This window comes from Glandiceps talaboti, chromosome 23 (assembly GCF_964340395.1).
Source record: "Glandiceps talaboti chromosome 23, keGlaTala1.1, whole genome shotgun sequence".
Classification (NCBI taxonomy): domain Eukaryota; kingdom Metazoa; phylum Hemichordata; class Enteropneusta; family Spengelidae; genus Glandiceps; species Glandiceps talaboti.
Window position 1 is genome coordinate 7,797,099 of NC_135571.1, and position 21,498 is coordinate 7,818,596.

The following is a 21,498-nucleotide window of genomic DNA, read 5'->3' on the forward strand; positions in this document are numbered from 1 at the left end:
TTATCGATTAAAAGAAGAAAAGTCGCATTTTTCAACTATTACGCAATAAGTCGTTTTTGCACTCCAAACGCCACCAATTTCGCCTTTTTCGACCTTTGTGAAGAAATCGACTTTTGGCGATGTAAACTGCCATCTACAGTTGACCTATCATTATAAATGCATAAATTAAAGTGTTGCCAGTTAAATCAAAGTGTTGCGCGTTGTAAGAAATCTTGAATTTCAGTTTATAACGAAAGTATGGCATTTTTTATTAATTTTTTTATTAATTTTTTCAGAAATATTTATTGTAATTTTTCAAAAACTACTCTAGATTACTTGCTTGATATTATGAAACGTAAAAGAGATGATTTGGTTTGGCCCTGGACACGTTATTATCGGTTACACACGAAAAAGTCGCATTTTTCAACTATTACGCAATAAGTCGTTTTTGCACTCCAAACGCCACCAATTTCGCCTTTTTTGACCTTTGTGAAGAAATCGACTTTTGGCGATGTAAACTGCCATCTACAGTTGACCTATCATTATAAATGCATAAATTAAAGTGTTGCGAGTTAAATCAAAGTGTTGCGCGTTGTAAGAAATCTTGAATTTCAGTTTATAACGAAAGTATGGCATTTTTCATTAATTTTTTTATTATTTTTTTCAGAAATATTTATTGTAATTTTTCAAAAACTACTCTAGATTACTTGCTTGATATTATGAAACGTAAAAGAGATGATTTGGTTTGGTCATGGACACGTTATTATCGATTAAAAGAAGAAAAGTCGCATTTTTCAACTATTACGCAATAAGTCGTTTTTGCACTCCAAACGCCACCAATTTCGCCTTTTTCGACCTTTGTGAAGAAATCGACTTTTGGCGATGTAAACTGCCATCTACAGTTGACCTATCATTATAAATGCATAAATTAAAGTGTTGCGAGTTAAATCAAAGTGTTGCGCGTTGTAAGAAATCTTGAATTTCAGTTTATAACGAAAGTATAGCATTTTTTATGAATTTTTTAATTAATTTTTTCAGAAATATTTATTGTAATTTTTCAAAAACTACTCTAGATTACTTGCTTGATATTATGAAACGTAAAAGGGATGATTTGGTTTGGTCATGGACACGTTATTATCGATTAAAAGAAGAAAAGTCGCATTTTTCAACTATTACGCAATAAGTCGTTTTTGCACTCCAAACGCCACCAATTTCGCCTTTTTCGACCTTTGTGAAGAAATCGACTTTTGGCGATGTAAACTGCCATCTACAGATGACCTATCATTATAAATGCATAAATTAAAGTGTTGCCAGTTAAATCAAAGTGTTGCGCGTTGTAAGAAATCTTGAATTTCAGTTTATAACGAAAGTATGGCATTTTTTATGAATTTTTTTATTAATTTTTTCAGAAATATTTATTGTAATTTTTCAAAAACTACTCTAGATTACTTGCTTGATATTATGAAACGTAAAAGAGATGATTTGGTTTGGTCGTGGACACGTTATTATCGGTTACACACGAAAAAGTCGCATTTTTCAACTATTACGCAATAAGTCGTTTTTGCACTCCAAACGCCACCAATTTCGCCTTTTTTGACCTTTGTGAAGAAATCGACTTTTGGCGATGTAAACTGCCATCTACAGTTGACCTATCATTATAAATGCATAAATTAAAGTGTTGCGAGTTAAATCAAAGTGTTGCGCGTTGTAAGAAATCTTGAATTTCAGTTTATAACGAAAGTATGGCATTTTTCATTAATTTTTTTATTAATTTTTTCAGAAATATTTATTGTAATTTTTCAAAAACTACTCTAGATTACTTGCTTGATATTATGAAACGTAAAAGAGATGATTTGGTTTGGTCATGGACACGTTATTATCGATTAAAAGAAGAAAAGTCGCATTTTTCAACTATTACGCAATAAGTCGTTTTTGCACTCCAAACGCCACCAATTTCGCCTTTTTCGACCTTTGTGAAGAAATCGACTTTTGGCGATGTAAACTGCCATCTACAGTTGACCTATCATTATAAATGCATAAATTAAAGTGTTGCGAGTTAAATCAAAGTGTTGCGCGTTGTAAGAAATCTTGAATTTCAGTTTATAACGAAAGTATAGCATTTTTTATGAATTTTTTAATTAATTTTTTCAGAAATATTTATTGTAATTTTTCAAAAACTACTCTAGATTACTTGCTTGATATTATGAAACGTAAAAGAGATGATTTGGTTTGGTCATGGACACGTTATTATCGATTAAAAGAAGAAAAGTCGCATTTTTCAACTATTACGCAATAAGTCGTTTTTGCAGTCCAAACGGCCCCAATTTCGCCTTTTTCGACCTTTGTGAAGAAATCGACTTTTGGCGATGTAAACTGCCATCTACAGATGACCTATCATTATAAATGCATAAATTAAAGTGTTGCCAGTTAAATCAAAGTGTTGCGCGTTGTAAGAAATCTTGAATTCCAGTTTATAACGAAAGTATAGCATTTTTTATGAATTTTTTAATTAATTTTTTCAGAAATATTTATTGTAATTTTTCAAAAACTACTCTAGATTACTTGCTTGATATTATGAAACGTAAAAGAGATGATTTGGTTTGGTCGTGGACACGTTATTATCGATTAAAAGAAGAAAAGTCGCATTTTTCAACTATTACGCAATAATGCGTTTTTGCAGTCCAAACGCCCCCAATTTCGCCTTTTTCGACCTTTGTGAAGAAATCGACTTTTGGCGATATAAACTGCCATCTACAGTTGACCTATCGTTATAAATGCATAAATTAAAGTGTTGCCAGTTAAATCAAAGTGTTGCGCGTTGTAAGAAATCTTGAATTTCAGTTTATAACCAAAGTATGGCAGTTTTTATTAATTTTTTTATTAATTTTTTCAGAAATATTGATTTTAATTTTTCAAAAACCACTCTAAATTACATGTTTGATATTATGAAACGTAAAAGAGATGATTTGGTTTGGCCCTGGACACGTTATTATCGGTTACTCACGAAAAAGTCGCATTTTTCAACTATTACGCAATAAGTCGTTTTTGCAGTCTAAACGCCACCAATTTCGCCTTTTTTGACCTTTGTGAAGAAATCGACTTTTGGCGATGTAAACTGCCATCTACAGTTGACCTATCATTATAAATGCATAAATTAAAGTGTTGCCAGTTAAATCAAAGTGTTGCGCGTTGTAAGAAATCTTGAATTCCAGTTTATAACGAAAGTATAGCATTTTTTATTAATTTTTTTATTAATTTTTTCAGAAATATTTATTGTAATTTTTCAAAAACTACTCTAGATTACTTGCTTGATATTATGAAACGTAAAAGAGATGATTTGGTTTGGTCGTGGACACGTTATTATCGATTAAAAGAAGAAAAGTCGCATTTTTCAACTATTACGCAATAATGCGTTTTTGCACTCCAAACGCCCCCAATTTCGCCTTTTTCGACCTTTGTGAAGAAATCGACTTTTGGCGATGTAAACTGCCATCTACAGTTGACCTATCATTATAAATGCATAAATTAAAGTGTTGCCAGTTAAATCAAAGTGTTGCGCGTTGTAAGAAATCTTGAATTTCAGTTTATAACGAAAGTATGGCATTTTTTATTAATTTTTTTATCAATTTTTTCAGAAATATTGATTTTAATTTTTCAAAAACTACTCCAAATTACGTGTTTGATATTATGAAACGTAAAAGAGATGATTTGGTTTGGCCGTGGACATGTTATTATCGATTAAAGAAGAAAAGTCGCATTTTTCAACTATTACGCAATAAGTCGTTTTTGCAGTCCAAACGCCACCAATTTCGCCTTTTTTGACCTTTGTGAAGAAATCGGCTTTTGGCGATGTAAACTGCCATCTACAGTTGACCTATCATTATAAATGCATAAATTAAAGTGTTGCGAGTTAAATCAAAGTGTTGCGCGTTGTAAGAAATCTTGAATTTCAGTTTATAACGAAAGTATAGCATTTTTTATGAATTTTTTAATTAATTTTTTCAGAAATATTTATTGTAATTTTTCAAAAACTACTCTAGATTACTTGCTTGATATTATGAAACGTAAAAGAGATGATTTGGTTTGGTCGTGGACACGTTATTATCGATTAAAAGAAGAAAAGTCGCATTTTTCAACTATTACGCAATAAGTCGTTTTTGCAGTCTAAACGCCACCAATTTCGCCTTTTTTGACCTTTGTGAAGAAATCGGCTTTTGGCGATGTAAACTGCCATCTACAGTTGACCTATCATTATAAATGCATAAATTAAAGTGTTGCGAGTTAAATCAAAGTGTTGCGCGTTGTAAGAAATCTTGAATTTCAGTTTATAACGAAAGTATGGCATTTTTTATTAATTTTTTTATCAATTTTTTCAGAAATATTTATTGAAATTTTTCAAAAACCACTCTAAATTACATGCTTGATATTATGAAACGTAAAAGAGATGATTTGGCGTGGCCGTGGACACGTTATTATCGGTTACTCACGAAAAAGTCGCATTTTTCAACTATTACGCAATAAGTCGTTTTTGCAGTCTAAACGCCACCAATTTCGCCTTTTTTGACCTTTGTGAAGAAATCGACTTTTGGCGATGTAAACTGCCATCTACAGTTGACCTATCATTATAAATGCATAAATTAAAGTGTTGCGAGTTAAATCAAAGTGTTGCGCGTTGTAAGAAATCTTGAATTTCAGTTTATAACGAAAGTATAGCATTTTTTATGAATTTTTTAATTAATTTTTTCAGAAATATTTATTGTAATTTTTCAAAAACTACTCTAGATTACTTGCTTGATATTATGAAACGTAAAAGAGATGATTTGGTTTGGTCATGGACATGTTATTATCGGTTACACACGAAAAAGTCGCATTTTTCAACTATTACGCAATAAGTCGTTTTTGCACTCCAAACGCCACCAATTTCGCCTTTTTCGACCTTTGTGAAGAAATCGACTTTTGGCGATGTAAACTGCCATCTACAGTTGACCTATCATTATAAATGCATAAATTAAAGTGTTGCGAGTTAAATCAAAGTGTTGCGCGTTGTAAGAAATCTTGAATTTCAGTTTATAACGAAAGTATGGCATTTTTTATTAATTTTTTTATCAATTTTTTCAGAAATATTTATTGAAATTTTTCAAAAACCACTCTAAATTACATGCTTGATATTATGAAACGTAAAAGAGATGATTTGGCGTGGCCGTGGACACGTTATTATCGGTTACTCTCGAAAAAGTCGCATTTTTCAACTATTACGCAATAAGTCGTTTTTGCAGTCTAAACGCCACCAATTTCGCCTTTTTTGACCTTTGTGAAGAAATCGACTTTTGGCGATGTAAACTGCCATCTACAGTTGACCTATCATTATAAATGCATAAATTAAAGTGTTGCGAGTTAAATCAAAGTGTTGCGCGTTGTAAGAAATCTTGAATTTCAGTTTATAACGAAAGTATAGCATTTTTTATGAATTTTTTAATTAATTTTTTCAGAAATATTTATTGTAATTTTTCAAAAACTACTCTAGATTACTTGCTTGATATTATGAAACGTAAAAGAGATGATTTGGTTTGGTCATGGACACGTTATTATCGGTTACACACGAAAAAGTCGCATTTTTCAACTATTACGCAATAAGTCGTTTTTGCACTCCAAACGCCACCAATTTCGCCTTTTTCGACCTTTGTGAAGAAATCGACTTTTGGCGATGTAAACTGCCATCTACAGTTGACCTATCATTATAAATGCATAAATTAAAGTGTTGCGAGTTAAATCAAAGTGTTGCGCGTTGTAAGAAATCTTGAATTTCAGTTTATAACGAAAGTATGGCATTTTTTATTAATTTTTTTATCAATGTTTTCAGAAATATTTATTGAAATTTTTCAAAAACCACTCTAAATTACATGCTTGATATTATGAAACGTAAAAGAGATGATTTGGCGTGGCCGTGGACACGTTATTATCGGTTACTCACGAAAAAGTCGCATTTTTCAACTATTACGCAATAAGTCGTTTTTGCAGTCTAAACGCCACCAATTTCGCCTTTTTTGACCTTTGTGAAGAAATCGACTTTTGGCGATGTAAACTGCCATCTACAGTTGACCTATCATTATAAATGCATAAATTAAAGTGTTGCGAGTTAAATCAAAGTGTTGCGCGTTGTAAGAAATCTTGAATTTCAGTTTATAACGAAAGTATAGCATTTTTTATGAATTTTTTAATTAATTTTTTCAGAAATATTTATTGTAATTTTTCAAAAACTACTCTAGATTACTTGCTTGATATTATGAAACGTAAAAGAGATGATTTGGTTTGGTCATGGACATGTTATTATCGGTTACACACGAAAAAGTCGCATTTTTCAACTATTACGCAATAAGTCGTTTTTGCACTCCAACCGCCACCAATTTCGCCTTTTTCGACCTTTGTGAAGAAATCGACTTTTGGCGATGTAAACTGCCATCTACAGTTGACCTATCATTATAAATGCATAAATTAAAGTGTTGCGAGTTAAATCAAAGTGTTGCGCGTTGTAAGAAATCTTGAATTTCAGTTTATAACGAAAGTATGGCATTTTTCATTAATTTTTTTATCAATTTTTTCAGAAATATTTATTGTAATTTTTCAAAAACCACTCTAAATTACATGCTTGATATTATGAAACGTAAAAGAGATGATTTGGCGTGGCCGTGGACACGTTATTATCGGTTACTCACGAAAAAGTCGCATTTTTCAACTATTACGCAATAAGTCGTTTTTGCACTCCAAACGCCACCAATTTCGCCTTTTTCGACCTTTGTGAAGAAATCGACTTTTGGCGATGTAAACTGCCATCTACAGTTGACCTATCATTATAAATGCATAAATTAAAGTGTTGCGAGTTAAATCAAAGTGTTGCGCGTTGTAAGAAATCTTGAATTTCAGTTTATAACGAAAGTATGGCATTTTTCATTAATTTTTTTATTAATTTTTTCAGAAATATTTATTGTAATTTTTCAAAAACCACTCTAAATTACATGTTTGATATTATGAAACGTAAAAGAGATGATTTGGTTTGGTCATGGACACGTTATTGTCGATTAGAAGAAGAAAAGTCGCATTTTTCAACTATTACGCAATAAGTCGTTTTTGCAGTCCAAACGGCCCCAATTTCGCCTTTTTTGACCTTTGTGAAGAAATCGACTTTTGGCGATGTATACTGCCATCTACAGTTGACCTTGTATTTAACTTCGTTTTGTAACGGTTGGAGTCTTTTTTAGAGGCAAATATAAATGTCTAGGCAATAAATTATCTATCCCGTGTATGTGTATGTGTGTGTGTGTGTGTGTGTGTGTGCGTGCGTCTGCGTGCGTGCGTGCGTGTGTGTTCGTTTGAGACCGCTACCCTTTCTTTCTTGTATACAAGTGATCGTTCATATTGTACTTACCTAGATATATTGCAGGTATTACAGCACTTATTTTACTTCATAGTAGTTTTCACTTTCAGCAGTTGACACTTAAATATTGCCAATTCTGACCAACTAATTTGCATAAATCAGATACTTTTATTCAAAAACTGTATTCATATTGCATTCACTTCAAACTTTAGATGTCTTTAATTGATGTGTCACTGTCTGTTACCAACTTGATGGTGATGTATGGGAAGCTGTGACGGGTCAGTCTTCTACTTCTAGACTCCATTATATCCTGTATTTGGCTATAGTTGTATATGTAATCCAAGTTTTGGTTGATGGGGAGTCTCGATAGAGTAACAATTCAAATGTTACCAACAGCCAAAGTGTGGATACATGGGTTTGAGCCACTTGTGGTGCCGATAAAGTTGATAACTGTTAAATGTTTCGTGATGAAATCTTGAAATAGCTGAATCCTCACACTACTGCAAGAGATATTATGAATTCCAATGCACTGATATCCATACATATCACACCCATCTCTACTAGTTATATGAAATAACTCACACCACCAGTATTACATACATACATACATACATACATACATACATACAAATACACATGTGCATACATACATACATACATACATACATACATACATACATACATACATACAAACACACATACATACATACATACATACATACATACATACACACATTCATACATACATACATACATACACGTATATACACAGACATATATAAATACATACATATATACACAGACATATATAAATACATGCATACATTACATACATACACACAGGACTCAAACACAACAAAAAGACAGTGAACTGAGTAAAGGCAATATAATAAGGATGAACCAAACTCCTTTTATTTGGTTGGACTAAGAATTCTTAAGTTACAAATATTGAATGAACTTGCTGGGAAATTTTGCAAGGAAAAAACCAAGAAAGTCACTACATTTATACACACAGACTAGTCAAACAGAAAAACAAAAAAAGGAAATTCATCTGTATCGAAAGAAAAACAAAATCATGAACTGTTCAAAATTTCTTCTCAGAGTCATAGAATACATAATATTATTATATTTCGCCGGTTTGTTTGTTTATGAAATTTAAGAAACCAGATTACTGGATGTAAGATATCGTCATCAGTGATATAATATAATTACAGGCCATGGAAGAATGAAATACAAGATGTACAATGATCTAGTATGTTAATTTTTCTCTAAATTATGCATAGTCTAGAGTTCATCACCCACCCTTTTGATTTTCATTGTCAAAGTTACCAGCACATAATATATTTACTGGTTTCTGTAGTTTCAATATTAGTTTTGTTGGTTTTTTCTGTCGAAATACCAGTAATTATTGGCGGCAATGAAATAATATGCAGAGAACTTTGACTGAGTTACTTTTAGTACAATCAGGGTATCTTTGGGTATGAATTAATATCAGGGTTAAAGTCCACATTAGTGTGTCTTGAAATGCCTGATGGCATGACTTGAAGGGTGCAAAAGCACCATTTATAGAGCGAAGGGACATCTGACTCATTGCGAGTTATAACTCATCTGACTCGTTGCGAGTTATAACTCATCTGACTCATTGCGAGTTACAACTCATCTGACTCATTGCGAGTTATAACTCATTTGACTCATTGCGAGTTATAACTCATCTGACTCACTGCGAGTTATAACTCATCTGACTCATTGCGAGTTATAACTTATCTGACTCATTGCGAGTTATAACTCATCTGACTCATTGCAAGTTATATAACACATCATAATGACCACATTTATTTGTGTATACTGTAAACCTGGATATTTTCGCTACAATAAAATTTTGCGATATTAGTCCAGCTAGTTCTAAAAAAACAATTTTTTACTAATTACCAGACTGGTACATTGTGTTCATGTACAAGAAGGCATTTTAGTCACTACTTATTTTTACTAATTACCAGACTGGTACATTGTGTTCATGTACAAGAAGGCATTTTAGTCACTACTTAATTTTTTACTAATTACCAGACTGGTACATTGTGTTCATGTACAAGAAGGCATTTTAGTCACTACTTATTTTTGTGTTTTGATTTCTCGTGAAATAAGGAAAAATATGTCTTCAGTGAAAATGTCCAGGTTTACAGTATCAATGTGATGTATTAACGTGTTCAAAACATCATATGATCATATCAGTGTTATTACAACTTCAGTATTGTATTCATAGATGACAACAGAAGTAAAAGACTGTACAAAGGTTGACCAAGTCTGCAGCCCAATGAGAACAGTGCCCTCTAGAGTCTACATGCTCCGGACTAAAAGTGGCCCTGAAGGAAGTCCCCAGATCAGATGTATTTTTTTATTCAGCGAGAAAAAAACGTGAACGGTACACTTGCATACGTATCGCCGCTACCTTGGTCTGCGCCAAACTGAAACACGTACGGGACTTCCTTCAGCGCCACTTTTAGTCTGGAGCGAGTCTACCTAGGGTACAGCGCCCTCTGGTGTCAATGGTATTGCGCCCTCTAGAGTTTGGTATTTTGAATAGATGCAAACGCACTAGCACATTGATTTCACCTGATTGTATTAAAAGTTAAATAATGTCACAAATGACAACAGCCTTGAAAATTCAGGTACTGGGTATATAAAATACCAACAAACCTCTGGGATAACAAACTTTGTATGCGTACTTTGCTCTCATGTGCCTTACAAAAATAGATATTTTATGCAGCACACGAAGCATGGTAACTTTGAACAGAACTTGTTCCACTACAGAAGAGAGAAATCAGTTGGAGTAAGGCATATTGAACAAACAAACAAACAAACAAATGACTGTGCAATATATACACATGTACATATTTCAAAGAACTGACAAGAATTTGTAAAAAAGTTGAAATAAAGTCAAGATTTTGTCCTCTGTGGTGTACAATTTCATTTATTCTAATAAGTTACTACAAAAAAATATGAAACTAGTCGAATCAAGGACTCGCAAATAATTCATTTCATACACATTGTTTCAAAAAACACAACACAGATTGACATTTTGGTGTGTAGCTTTATACAAATCATATGTCACCTTTGACCTTTGATGCCGTGACAAAGAAGAATTCTTTTTTTTTTTAAACGACAGTTTCGGTTCCAGAAAAATTGACATTTTTTATAACATCTGGAAAATGTCGTGGTTATAAAACTCTAAAATATGAATAGAGATGGAACTCTTATTATTAAATTTGCCTTGCAGTAAACTGTAAGAACTTGAGCACCCTCAGAAAAACAAAAGAATCCATGAACTTTACCATAAACAGCATTTATACAGATATGAAAGTTGACATTTGACCCCAGTTTCACCTTTGACCCCAAACGACAAGGAAATATGGGAGAAAATATACATTGTTCAATAAGCAAATATTAAGCACTGTCAATAAATAAATGAAATTCCATGCAATAAAACATATGCATCTAATATTGCTACATGTTTGCAATCTCCATTTCCAAATTTGGAAAGTTATGCATATTCATAACATTCAAATTAAGTCCATATTTAGAAAATGTCCCCCAGCTGTGATTGCCATCAACCACACAGAACACAAGTGTTTGTTTGTGGTTTCTTTCCACAAATAGAAGACATAAATATCAGCCAATCAGAAAGCCTCATAAGTGTGAGAATTTTCAGCTAGCTTCACTTGGACTGGACCAGCAGCAACCAATCGCGCAGCTCTTTTCTGAAGACTAAACCAATCACCTTCTTGTAAACATCTTGTGATGTTGATTTTCAAGGTCAATTTGTTGATGTAATTCACCCAAACATTTGGAGACGGTGAGTGCTGCTTCTAAGTTGTTCAGTGCAAGGTTGGCAAGGTGACGTTCATAGCGTAGAACTTGCCTGCAAGAAATAATATCACAACAAAATTGAAATCAAACTCTTTGAAAACGCTCAGAGGTGTGAAATTAGTTGAACATTCAAACCACTTTTGTACCCATTTACGGCCGAAATGAAATTTAGTAAATCATGTGTAGAATCAATACAACATATTCTGGTTACTGACATTGGGCCATTTCGCACAAGAAGGCGCTAAAGATTTCGCAAACTGAGGCCTAAAATTTGGTCCCGGCCTCGGATTGTATGGCAATGAACAATGCCATCAACAACATAAGTGTGGTAAAGTTTTGAATTTGAAGTATATTCACCAGTACTGTGATAAATAAATAACCAGAATCACAGCGTAGCACTACTACTTGTATTGCTGTCAGTCTACAACAAGTTAAGTGGGCAACTGAAATACAACACAAAATCCCACTTGCTGCCACCAATGTTGATTAGTAATGTGATGACTAAACAATCAGAATCAGTGTAACACTACTACTGTAACTCGTATTACTATGACTCTAAGACAAGTCAAGTGGGCAACTGGGAGATGACACAAAATCCTACCTGCTGCCACCAATGTAAAGTTTCATGATTCTGAATTTGAAGCATGTTGATCTTGACAGTGTAAAGTAACCAATCACAGAGTAACAGTACTACTTGCAATTACTATTAGTCAACATTAGTCAACTGGGTAACTATGACATAAAATCCCACCTGCTGCCACCAATATTGACCATTACTGTGATAAGTAAACAATCACAGAGTAACAGTACTAATTGTATTAATGTGAGTCTTAAGAATCTTACACTAAGAGTCTTTACACTTACCGTCTTGCTGTACTGGAATGGCGGACTAAGTTTTTCAAAATCAATGCAGACGTTATTCTAATACTTTTAGTGACTGGTCCTTCATTTTCACCCTGTAAACACAATCATAACATGTCAATGACTGACATTAAGGAAGAATGCGCCTCAGAAACAAATTTCACTGAAAATAAAAGCCTTGAAATCTCCAACCATTCTCATATGGAAGCTAGCTTCCAGTCCTTTTGAAATAATGAAAGAAATTTTTGGGTTCACCATCTCTTTTTTGAGGAAATTGACAATCTTTAATTTTCAAATTGAGTTAGCATAGTATTCGGCAGCCATATTGGATTCGGTGGCCATATTGGATTTGGCGGCCATATTGGATTTCAAAAATTTGTATGGTGACCCTATATTTGTTTGGTTGATTTTAAGTAAAGTGTAACAACAGAAGTTTAAAGAGTTTTTTTCTTAGGTGCATTTTTACATGAAGTTGAAATAACTGGATGTTATATTTACTATCATACAGGGCTACCCAATATTAAAGGGGAACAAAGGCGAGGTTGATTTTATTTCAGCTGTATTTCTTGATGCTAGTGGGACTCTTAGAAAGTCATTTTAGCCAACCCTGCATTTGCAGTATTTCTCAACTCATTATCTAACTTGGTCAAATTGGCTTAGAGAGACCTGTACATTGGGATGAAGCATTCTGGGAAAACAAACAAAGTGAGGAGATATTAATCTCTTCAAACCTTACCCAAACAATACTAAGGCTATTGATAAATCTATTCCCAGATAAAATAACAGACCTGATAGAACTTATTAGAAGAGACCTTACAAGCCCCCAGTAAGAAGTGAACATATACAGTACTAAGTTAATAGAAAGTGGTGCATTTATAGTAGAATTTAAACCGTGTTCTTACCAATAATTCTTTGAGTGTTGGTACATTTAAACTTCTCCTGATTGCATGGAATGCTGTGTGTGCATTGTAAACAAGTGGTTGCGATGATTGGCCAGGTTGTTGTTCGTTAGTCTGAACACCTCTTGCAGCTTGCTCTGCACGTTTAGCTGCAGCTTCCATCAATGCACGCTCATTACAATGTTTTTCCTGAAACACAAAACAACAATTCACATTACAAACATATAATACTGCCACAGCTGTAGAGTTGTGCTTTAAAGGGGAATACCACGCCAGAAAATACACACATTTTTCATAAACTATGGGTTCTGGAGAGTCATTTCATAATGTTCCATTCATTCACTATGTAGTTTGTGCAGAAAAATACTCACGATAGAAAATGTAGTAAAAGTTGTAACTTACTTGGATATGACTTATGCAGGACCATCGTTGCCTCCTAATTCTATCACAGCCATCCCATAAGCACACACCTTGATAATCTTTACATCCATGGGAATGACAAACATGGCTGTACAAACCCTTCAAACTATCCAGTACCCTACAAAGATGATACAAAACATATCAGTAACATTTGAACGATAGGAGATGTTGATGAATCATTTTGTAACATCACCAGATTTCAACTTTTAATGTTCCTGGCTGTGGATGGATTTTAAATTGCATCTCATGCATCACAGGACTTCTAGGGTAACGACTTTGACTATACTGTGAGTGGAGATGTAAATGGTAACAATACTGTATAGGAACTAGACTACATAGCACTTATCTCATACCAACTATCATTAAACGAAAGGTGAAATTAGTTCCTACCTGTCACAATTTAACCAACCGCATACATAGATACTATGTGGTTTCTTTGCTTCTGTTGTGGGTGGGGTGCTAGCTGGTGTGGGTTGTTTCACCGGTTGTGTCTGGGGTTGTTGCTGCTCTATACTCACTACACTCATCTTATTCAAATTCTCTTGTTTCACAGTTTTATCTTCAATGGCATTGATCTTTGTAGGAAGAGGAGACTCCGTCTTCTCGTCACTGGTTCTCTTGATTGGTTTTGTTTTCCCTTGATTAGACTGAGTATTTGTACTCTCATAGTTTATTAGTTTTTGGCCAGGTGTTGAATTATTCACACCTGGCTGATTTGCATGTTGGCTAGCCTGTGACTGTCCATCATTGGATGGCTGAATTGTGTTTCCCTGAGATAAAGTGTCTCTATTGTTCGAGACTAGAGTCTGATTGGCTGCCAACGTAGCATTCTGATTGGCTGCTGGGTTTGATACTTGTGCCTGACTTGAAACATTATGATTGGCTGGCGTGTTTGATATCGGTGCCTGATTGGCTCCTTGAGGTTGCAAGGCAGGTGTAGAAGCGACCTGATTGGTGGATTGCGGAGGAAGTTGTGTTGTTATTGGTAGGTGTTCTCTAATGTCTCTATAAAATGTGTTCTGATTAACTTGTTTAGCTTTGGTGGCTGGAATGTTATTTTTCCCGTTTACTGGACTGGGACAACCACTGGCATTAATTCCATTCTGTTCAATATGTCCGTTCTCCTGCATTTCCTTTCCATCTTTCTGAACTTCATTACATTTATCGTTTTCCTGGAAATCACCCTGTCCTTTATGCTGTATATCTTTGGTTGTATTCTCAACTCTCCCAACTATCACATCTGTGTTAGTTGCACTAATTCTTAATTTGTCCCCATCGCAATACCCATTCACAATTGTATCTTTATTCAATGTTTTGCTTAAGACTTCTTTCACAATATCTTTTGTTACAGCTGGAATCTTTTCCACTTCTGTTTTGTCATCAACTTTTGGTCCATTCACAATTATAGCATTTTCAGTTGTACTGTTATTTGTAAGTGAACTATCCGATTTCATAACATTCGGCCTGTCCTTCGGTGAATTCTGCTTAGTCTCTGTTGCCATGGCATTCTTTTTCTCACCATCGCATTCGCTGTCACTATCATCATCATCATCCATATTTTCATCTCCATCACTTTCATCGTCATCGTCATCGTCGTCGACATTGTCGTCATCATCATCTTCATCAATTTCCATGGATTCCTCCTCGTCGTTTTTCACTTCCGGTTGCTTACCCTCGACCACAGCCTTGTTTTCCACAAGTTCAATTGTATGTTCCGTATCCTCCAAACACAAGGATATTGACATTTCATCGCTTTCGACTTTCCCGCTTTTAATACTATCCACGGAATTCACCTTAACTTCGTCTTTCTTGATTTCAACATTATTTTCCGGAGCAGCATTGACAACCATAGGGGTTTCCACATTTTCCTTGTCTTGTATAGCAGCTGTGTTTTCAACAAGTTCGATCGTTTGCTCTTTATCCTCAAGTTGAATCACAGTCCCAATTACGTCCTTCGCTTGTTCTTCTTTCCCGCATATCATGGTCGTACTATCAACCGATCTCGGTGATAAACTTCGTGGTGAGCCACTCCGTGGTGACATTTTCTTGGATGGGGTTGTTCTGCCTGTGCTCTGTCCCCTCTTTGGCGACTGTGCTTTATACGGTGGTGGTTTCGTTCTCACTGGACTCTGCGGCACCGAAGGTGGAGGTGTTTGTGGACTTGCTGGCCAGGTTGTATTGTGCCATTGGTTTTGAGCTGCAGGTTGCTGTCTCTGCTGCCATTGTTGAGATGCTGCTACATTTGGGTTATTAGTTTTTTGCTGTGCAGCAATGTTCTGTTCTGTCGTTCTGAGCTGTGCTGGTATGTTCTGAGCCGACTGGTCCTGATATGTTACATTCGGCTGAGATGATGGAAAGTTGGGTGGAGTAGGTTGCCTGTTAGCATACTGTACTGTATTCTGTTGATAGGTGGTGGTGGTGGATGTATTCGGTGCTGTGCTTTGTTGCCAGTTTTGTTGCTGCGGTTGAGGTTGAGGTTGCTGTTGATAGTTCCATTGCTGGGTATTTGATGGTTGTGAAGCTGCAGACCACTGTTGTTGTTGTTGTTGTTGCTGCTGCTGCATTCCTTGTGGAAGTTGCTGTGTCAGATTTGGCTTTGGCATGATGTTTTGCTTGATGTGTTGTTGTTGACGTTGCTGTGGAACCATGTTCTGTTGCATCTGTGGCTGCGGTTGATGCACTATTTGTACCTGTCTTTGTTGCATTGCCTGCTGTTGCATCATCTGAGGTTGTTGCTGCATCATCTGAGGCTGCTGCTGCATCATTTGGGGTTGCTGCTGCATCATTTGGGGTTGTTGCTGCATCATTTGGGGTTGTTGCTGTACCATCTTGGTTTGTTGTTGCTGCATTATCTGAGGTTGCTGTTGAGGCAATATCTGGGACTGTTGCATCATTTGAGGCTGTTGCACTATCTGGGGTTGTTGTTGCTGCATCATTTGAGGTTGCTGCACCATCTTTGGCTGTTGTTGCTGCATCATTTGTGGTTGCTGCTGCATGATCTGGGGTTGTTGCTGCACGATCTGGGTTTGTTGCTGCACGATCTGGGTTTGTTGCTGCTGCATCATTTGTGGTTGTTGCTGCATCATCTGAGGCTGTTGCATGATCTGGGTTTGTTGCTGCTGCATTATTTGTGCTTGTTGCTGTATCATTTGGGGCTGCTGCTGTATCATTTGGGGCTGCTGCTGTATCATTTGAGGCTGTTGCTGCACACCAGTTTGGTATTGCTGTTGTTGGTAATGTTGCTGTGCTATTGTCTGTTGCTGGGTCTGGCTTGGGTATGGTGGTGGTGGCCTGCCGTAGTGCTCACTAGATGATGTCTGGTGTGCCTTCTGTTGTAGTAACTGTTTAATGAGAGGAGAATCAGTGGATTGTAAAGTGGCTGTCCTCTGTTGGTTAGTATTACAGTATGCAGCGGATGGGTTAGATGAAGTAGGTACTGATATATGACTTGGTTGTGGCAGTGCTTTGGATAAAGTTGGTGAAGGTGAAGGTGCAGGAGAGAGAAGTGCCTCTTGAATTGATGATGGAAACCGTTGTTGATTTGGCAGTGCTAGTGCAGGCTCTTGTATCATCTGTCCTGGATTCTGATGGGATGTTTGTAACTGTTGTTGCAGTATGCCACCTGAGGGCGCTGTCCGCGGAGTGGACTGCTGTTCACCTGGGTTCTCACTACCTGGCAGAGGTGGTGGTGATGTTGCAGTGGGTGACACACCCGGTGACAGATGGGGTGAGGGGGCTTGACCTGATAGTGATGACGGAGATGGACTTCTTTCCTGAGGAAATGGGAGCACACCAGCTCTTTGAATCAAGACTTGCTGAGCCGGCGTCTGACTAACTTTTCTCATGCTATCAGGTAAACTTGTAGGTCTCTGCGTCATTTGCTGCGGCTGCCCTGACTGCAATGCTGTAGTGTTATTTTGTTGCTGTTGTTGCTGAAGAATCCTCATACGTTGCATTTGCTGCTGTTGTTGCGACAGCATCATCTGTTGCTGTGCAGGAGCTTCAACTCCCATGATTGGTCGATTCCCTGGAAACGTGGTCTGCACCCTTTGTTGTTGACCAATCATCTGTTGTGTTCTTTGCTGCAATGCTGACTGCGGCGTAAGAAGTCTGGAGGGAGGAGGAGGGCTTGGCGTGACAGATGGGGAAGGTATATTAGGGTTGTGCGCTCTCGGTAGAAGTGTCACTGGCACTGATGATCGAGGTGGAGTTGCAGGACGACCTGGATAAATTGCAGTTTGTTGGCGCTGCTGCTGCTGCTGCTGTTGCTGTTGCTGCTGTATATGTGTATGGATTGGTAGAGGAACAGGTCGTTTCCTGATTCCCACCATATGATACTGTATATGCCCAGTCTCCATTTCAATCCTCTTGTTACCAGCATGTGGAAAAACCAACCTGGAAACATGATAAACATAAATATTGTATGTTATTCACTGTGTATCATTCAAATTTCACTTGGGTGGCATAAATTAGCATTGAAAGGCTGTCATCATGGTCAGTTTGACACCTTTCACAAAATAACGATATTTGATTGGTTGCAACCAAAACCGGTTGTACTATGCAGGATATTGGGTAGTTCAGTACGGGCTTGTTTAAGAAGTTTGATAGGGTGGAACAGCATGACGCATCTTACAGTGGTTTAGAAGCCTGGCTGAACAACATGACATATCTAACATTGGTTTAAAAGTGTGATAGACTGCACAAAATTTGTATCTTACAGTGGTTTAGAAGTCTAATAGGGCTGAACAACACGATATATCTTACAGTGGTTTAGAAGTCTGATAGGGCTGAACAACACAATATATCTTACAGTGGTTTAGAAGTCTGATAGGGCTGAACAACACAATGTATCTTACAGTGGTTTAGAAGTCTGATAGGGCTGAACAACACAACATATCTTACAGTGGTTTAGAAGTCTGATAGGGTTGAACAACACAATGTATCTTACAGTGGTTTAGAAGCCTGACAGGGCTGAACAACACAACATATCTTACAGTGGTTTAGAAGTCTGATAGGACTGAACAACACAACGTATATTTACAGTGGTTTAGAAGTCTGATAGGGCTGAACAACATGACATTTCTTACAGTGGTTTAGAAGTCTGATAGGGTTGAACAACACAATGTATCTTACAGTGGTTTAGAAGCCTGACAGGGCTGAACAACACAACATATCTTACAGTGGTTTAGAAGTCTGATAGGGCTGAACAACACAACATATCTTACAGTGGTTTAGAAGTCTGATAGGGCTGAACAACACAACATATCTTACAGTGGTTTAGAAGTCTGATAGGGTTGAACAACACAATGTATCTTACAGTGGTTTAGAAGCCTGACAGGGCTGAACAACACAACATATCTTACAGTGGTTTAGAAGTCTGATAGGACTGAACAACACAACGTATATTTACAGTGGTTTAGAAGTCTGATAGGGCTGAACAACATGACATTTCTTACAGTGGTTTAGAAGTCTGATAGGGTTGAACAACACAATGTATCTTACAGTGGTTTAGAAGCCTGACAGGGCTGAACAACACAACATATCTTACAGTGGTTTAGAAGCCTGATAGGGCTGAACAACATGACATATCTTACAGTGGTTTAGAAGCCTGATAGGGCTGAACAACACGACATATCTAACAGTCTAACAAAGTTCTTACCTGACACATTTGGCAAAGTTGGTAGATGTCAAGATACCCATCCTAGCAAGTTTACTACATGCAGCAAGATAATCTGCATACAGGTCTATCCTGGACACTGAGGCATCACTAAACACTTCATAGCTGGCATTTAACCTAAAAATCGAAAATGAAACATTTCTCAGCATTATCCCTCTAGATATTTTCACTAGTAGCCAACTCTTGCACAAAAAATTACTTTTTTGTCTCAAAAATATGTAAATTAGATTTGTAGGCTCTCGAAATTCCATATGTTCCAATCTGATCAAAATATGATGTCGTGAACTTGGCATGTGTAGCACATAAAGAAAATGCTTTACTTTGGTGTTACTGGTTGTAATATGAATGCTATAAACAAGTGTAGCACATAGAGAAAAATGCTTTACTTTGGTGTTACTGGTTGTAATATGAATGCTATAGCCAAGTGTACCACATAGAGAAAGTGCTTTACTTTGGTGTTACTGGTTGTAATATGAATGCTATAAACAAGTGTAGCACATAGAGAAAATGCTTTACTTTGGTGTTACTGGTTGTAATCACATTGAATGTGTTCATGTAATGATTTGATTTGGTACAATGAGTCTTATAAGGGGTGAGATGCTACAACTTTACTAACTTACCACTGACAAGTAAATGTTTCACTGTCAATCTCCCTAGTCCCCTGGGGTGGGGGTGCAGCAACTAAGTTAGGCACTGTGTTTTGTCCTGTGGAAACACAATATACAAAGTTTTACCACATTTGTGATTTTCTGTCCAAGGATATCGTTTTTTGTAACTTGTAGTCATTTCTAGTAAAATATCATTTCAATGCAAAGATTGAGAACGGAAAAAAACTGCTTGGATATTGGTGAACAAAATGTGTTACATGGCATGGCATTTGTAGAATAGATGTAGGCAGCCAATTAATTTCCCAGTTGTGAATTTGTCACACTTAAAATAATTTTAACTCTTACGCCATCCCCTCCCCGAAATGAAGAAATGTTTGCCAAGCATTCCAAGGTGCTTGTTACCTTAAAATAATGTCATGAATATCTATGTTCTTATATTGTCAATGCATGGCTGCTGACCTCATGAGATAATGAGTGTTGGTGGCATGGACCTCCACTGAACAATGGATGAGGAACAAATTTTCACCCATTTTTTTTCACAGCAATCACGCATTGATGTGAAATCATGAAATGACTTTAAATAACCGAAAAATCACCAAAACACCTGTAATGCCTGAAGATGTTTTTCCTTTTAAAACTTATTTGTATGTTGAACAGTATGTTGAACATGATTTAAACTTGTATGTCCTACATGATTTACACTATGTTGAATATAATTTAAACTAGTATGTTGAACATGATTTAAACTTGTATGTCGTGCATGATTTACACTATGTTGAACATGACTTAAACTTACGAACTATGTTGAACATGATTTACACTATGTGTATGTTGAACACTATGTTGAACATGATTTACACTTACTTGTATGTTGAGGTAGTTGAGCTGGTGATGCTACTGCGGTTGACATGACTGATGGAGGGGGTGTTATCTGTGGTTGCGGTCTAACTACGGGTGCGCTGGACATCATGGCTGCATGTAACGAATCTATCGGTGCATGCTCTACAACCTTGACACCAACAAAGGCGTCTGCACCTAGTGAGTTGGCATCCAGTGTTACAAGGCACACCAAAATATCTACAAGAATAAATCAATATGACAGTACTTGTTAGTAAAAGTCAAGAGTTCATCAAATTTTATTTGAAGAAACAGTCTTCGGTAAATTATGCAAATTTCTGCTTAGAGTTCATTTGGAGAGAGTTTCGTAAATTATGCAAATTTCTGCTTAGAATTCATTTTGAAAAAGTCTTAGGTAAATTATGCAAATTTCTGCTTAGAGTTCATTTGGAGAGTTTCGTAAATTATGCAAATTTCTGCTTAGAATTCATTTTGAAAAAGTCTTTGGTAAAGTATGCAAATTTCTGCTCAGAGTTCATTTTGAGAGTAAGTCTTTCGTAAACTATGCAAATTTCTGCTTAGAATTCATTTTGAGAAGCAGTCTTTCATAAATCATGTAAATTGCCGAGTTCATCTTGAGAAACCATCTTTTGTAAATCATGCAAATTTCTGCTCATAGTTCAGTTGAAAAGCAGTCTTTCATATGTCATGCAAATTTCTGCTAAGAGAAACAGGTTTTGCTTATACATCCTAAGGACCTCACTAGGGTTTTGAAACATTCAACCTTGAAGCAAACACAAATGAATCAGACAACCACTGCACTTCAACACTCATTTTCACACTTGTTTAATACTTACCTACACACTTGTGAACGTCTGCTATATTTTCACACGCCACTTCACCTAATTCAGAGAGCTGATAAAGAACTTCCAAAGCACCAAGTAACAACTACAATACAAACATAAACATGGTGGTTAGAAA

The 21,498-nt window shown here is 36.2% G+C and overlaps 1 protein-coding gene across 1 annotated transcript in view; it reads right to left on the reverse strand.

Annotated features, from left to right (window-relative positions):
* Positions 1 to 8,319: 8,319 nt before the first annotated feature.
* LOC144452899 (uncharacterized) overlaps positions 8,320 to 21,498 on the reverse strand; it is a 51,573-nt gene continuing 38,394 nt past the window's right edge. The window contains exons 11-19 of the mRNA XM_078144103.1: positions 21,375 to 21,465; positions 20,545 to 20,757; positions 19,693 to 19,777; positions 19,055 to 19,189; positions 13,786 to 17,790; positions 13,378 to 13,513; positions 12,979 to 13,164; positions 12,080 to 12,171; positions 8,320 to 11,267 (exon numbers count right to left, since the gene is read on the reverse strand). Of these exons, the coding sequence (XP_078000229.1) occupies positions 11,123 to 11,267; positions 12,080 to 12,171; positions 12,979 to 13,164; positions 13,378 to 13,513; positions 13,786 to 17,790; positions 19,055 to 19,189; positions 19,693 to 19,777; positions 20,545 to 20,757; positions 21,375 to 21,465 (5,088 nt within the window). The 3' untranslated portion in view covers positions 8,320 to 11,122. The remainder of the gene's footprint in view (positions 11,268 to 12,079; positions 12,172 to 12,978; positions 13,165 to 13,377; positions 13,514 to 13,785; positions 17,791 to 19,054; positions 19,190 to 19,692; positions 19,778 to 20,544; positions 20,758 to 21,374; positions 21,466 to 21,498) is intronic.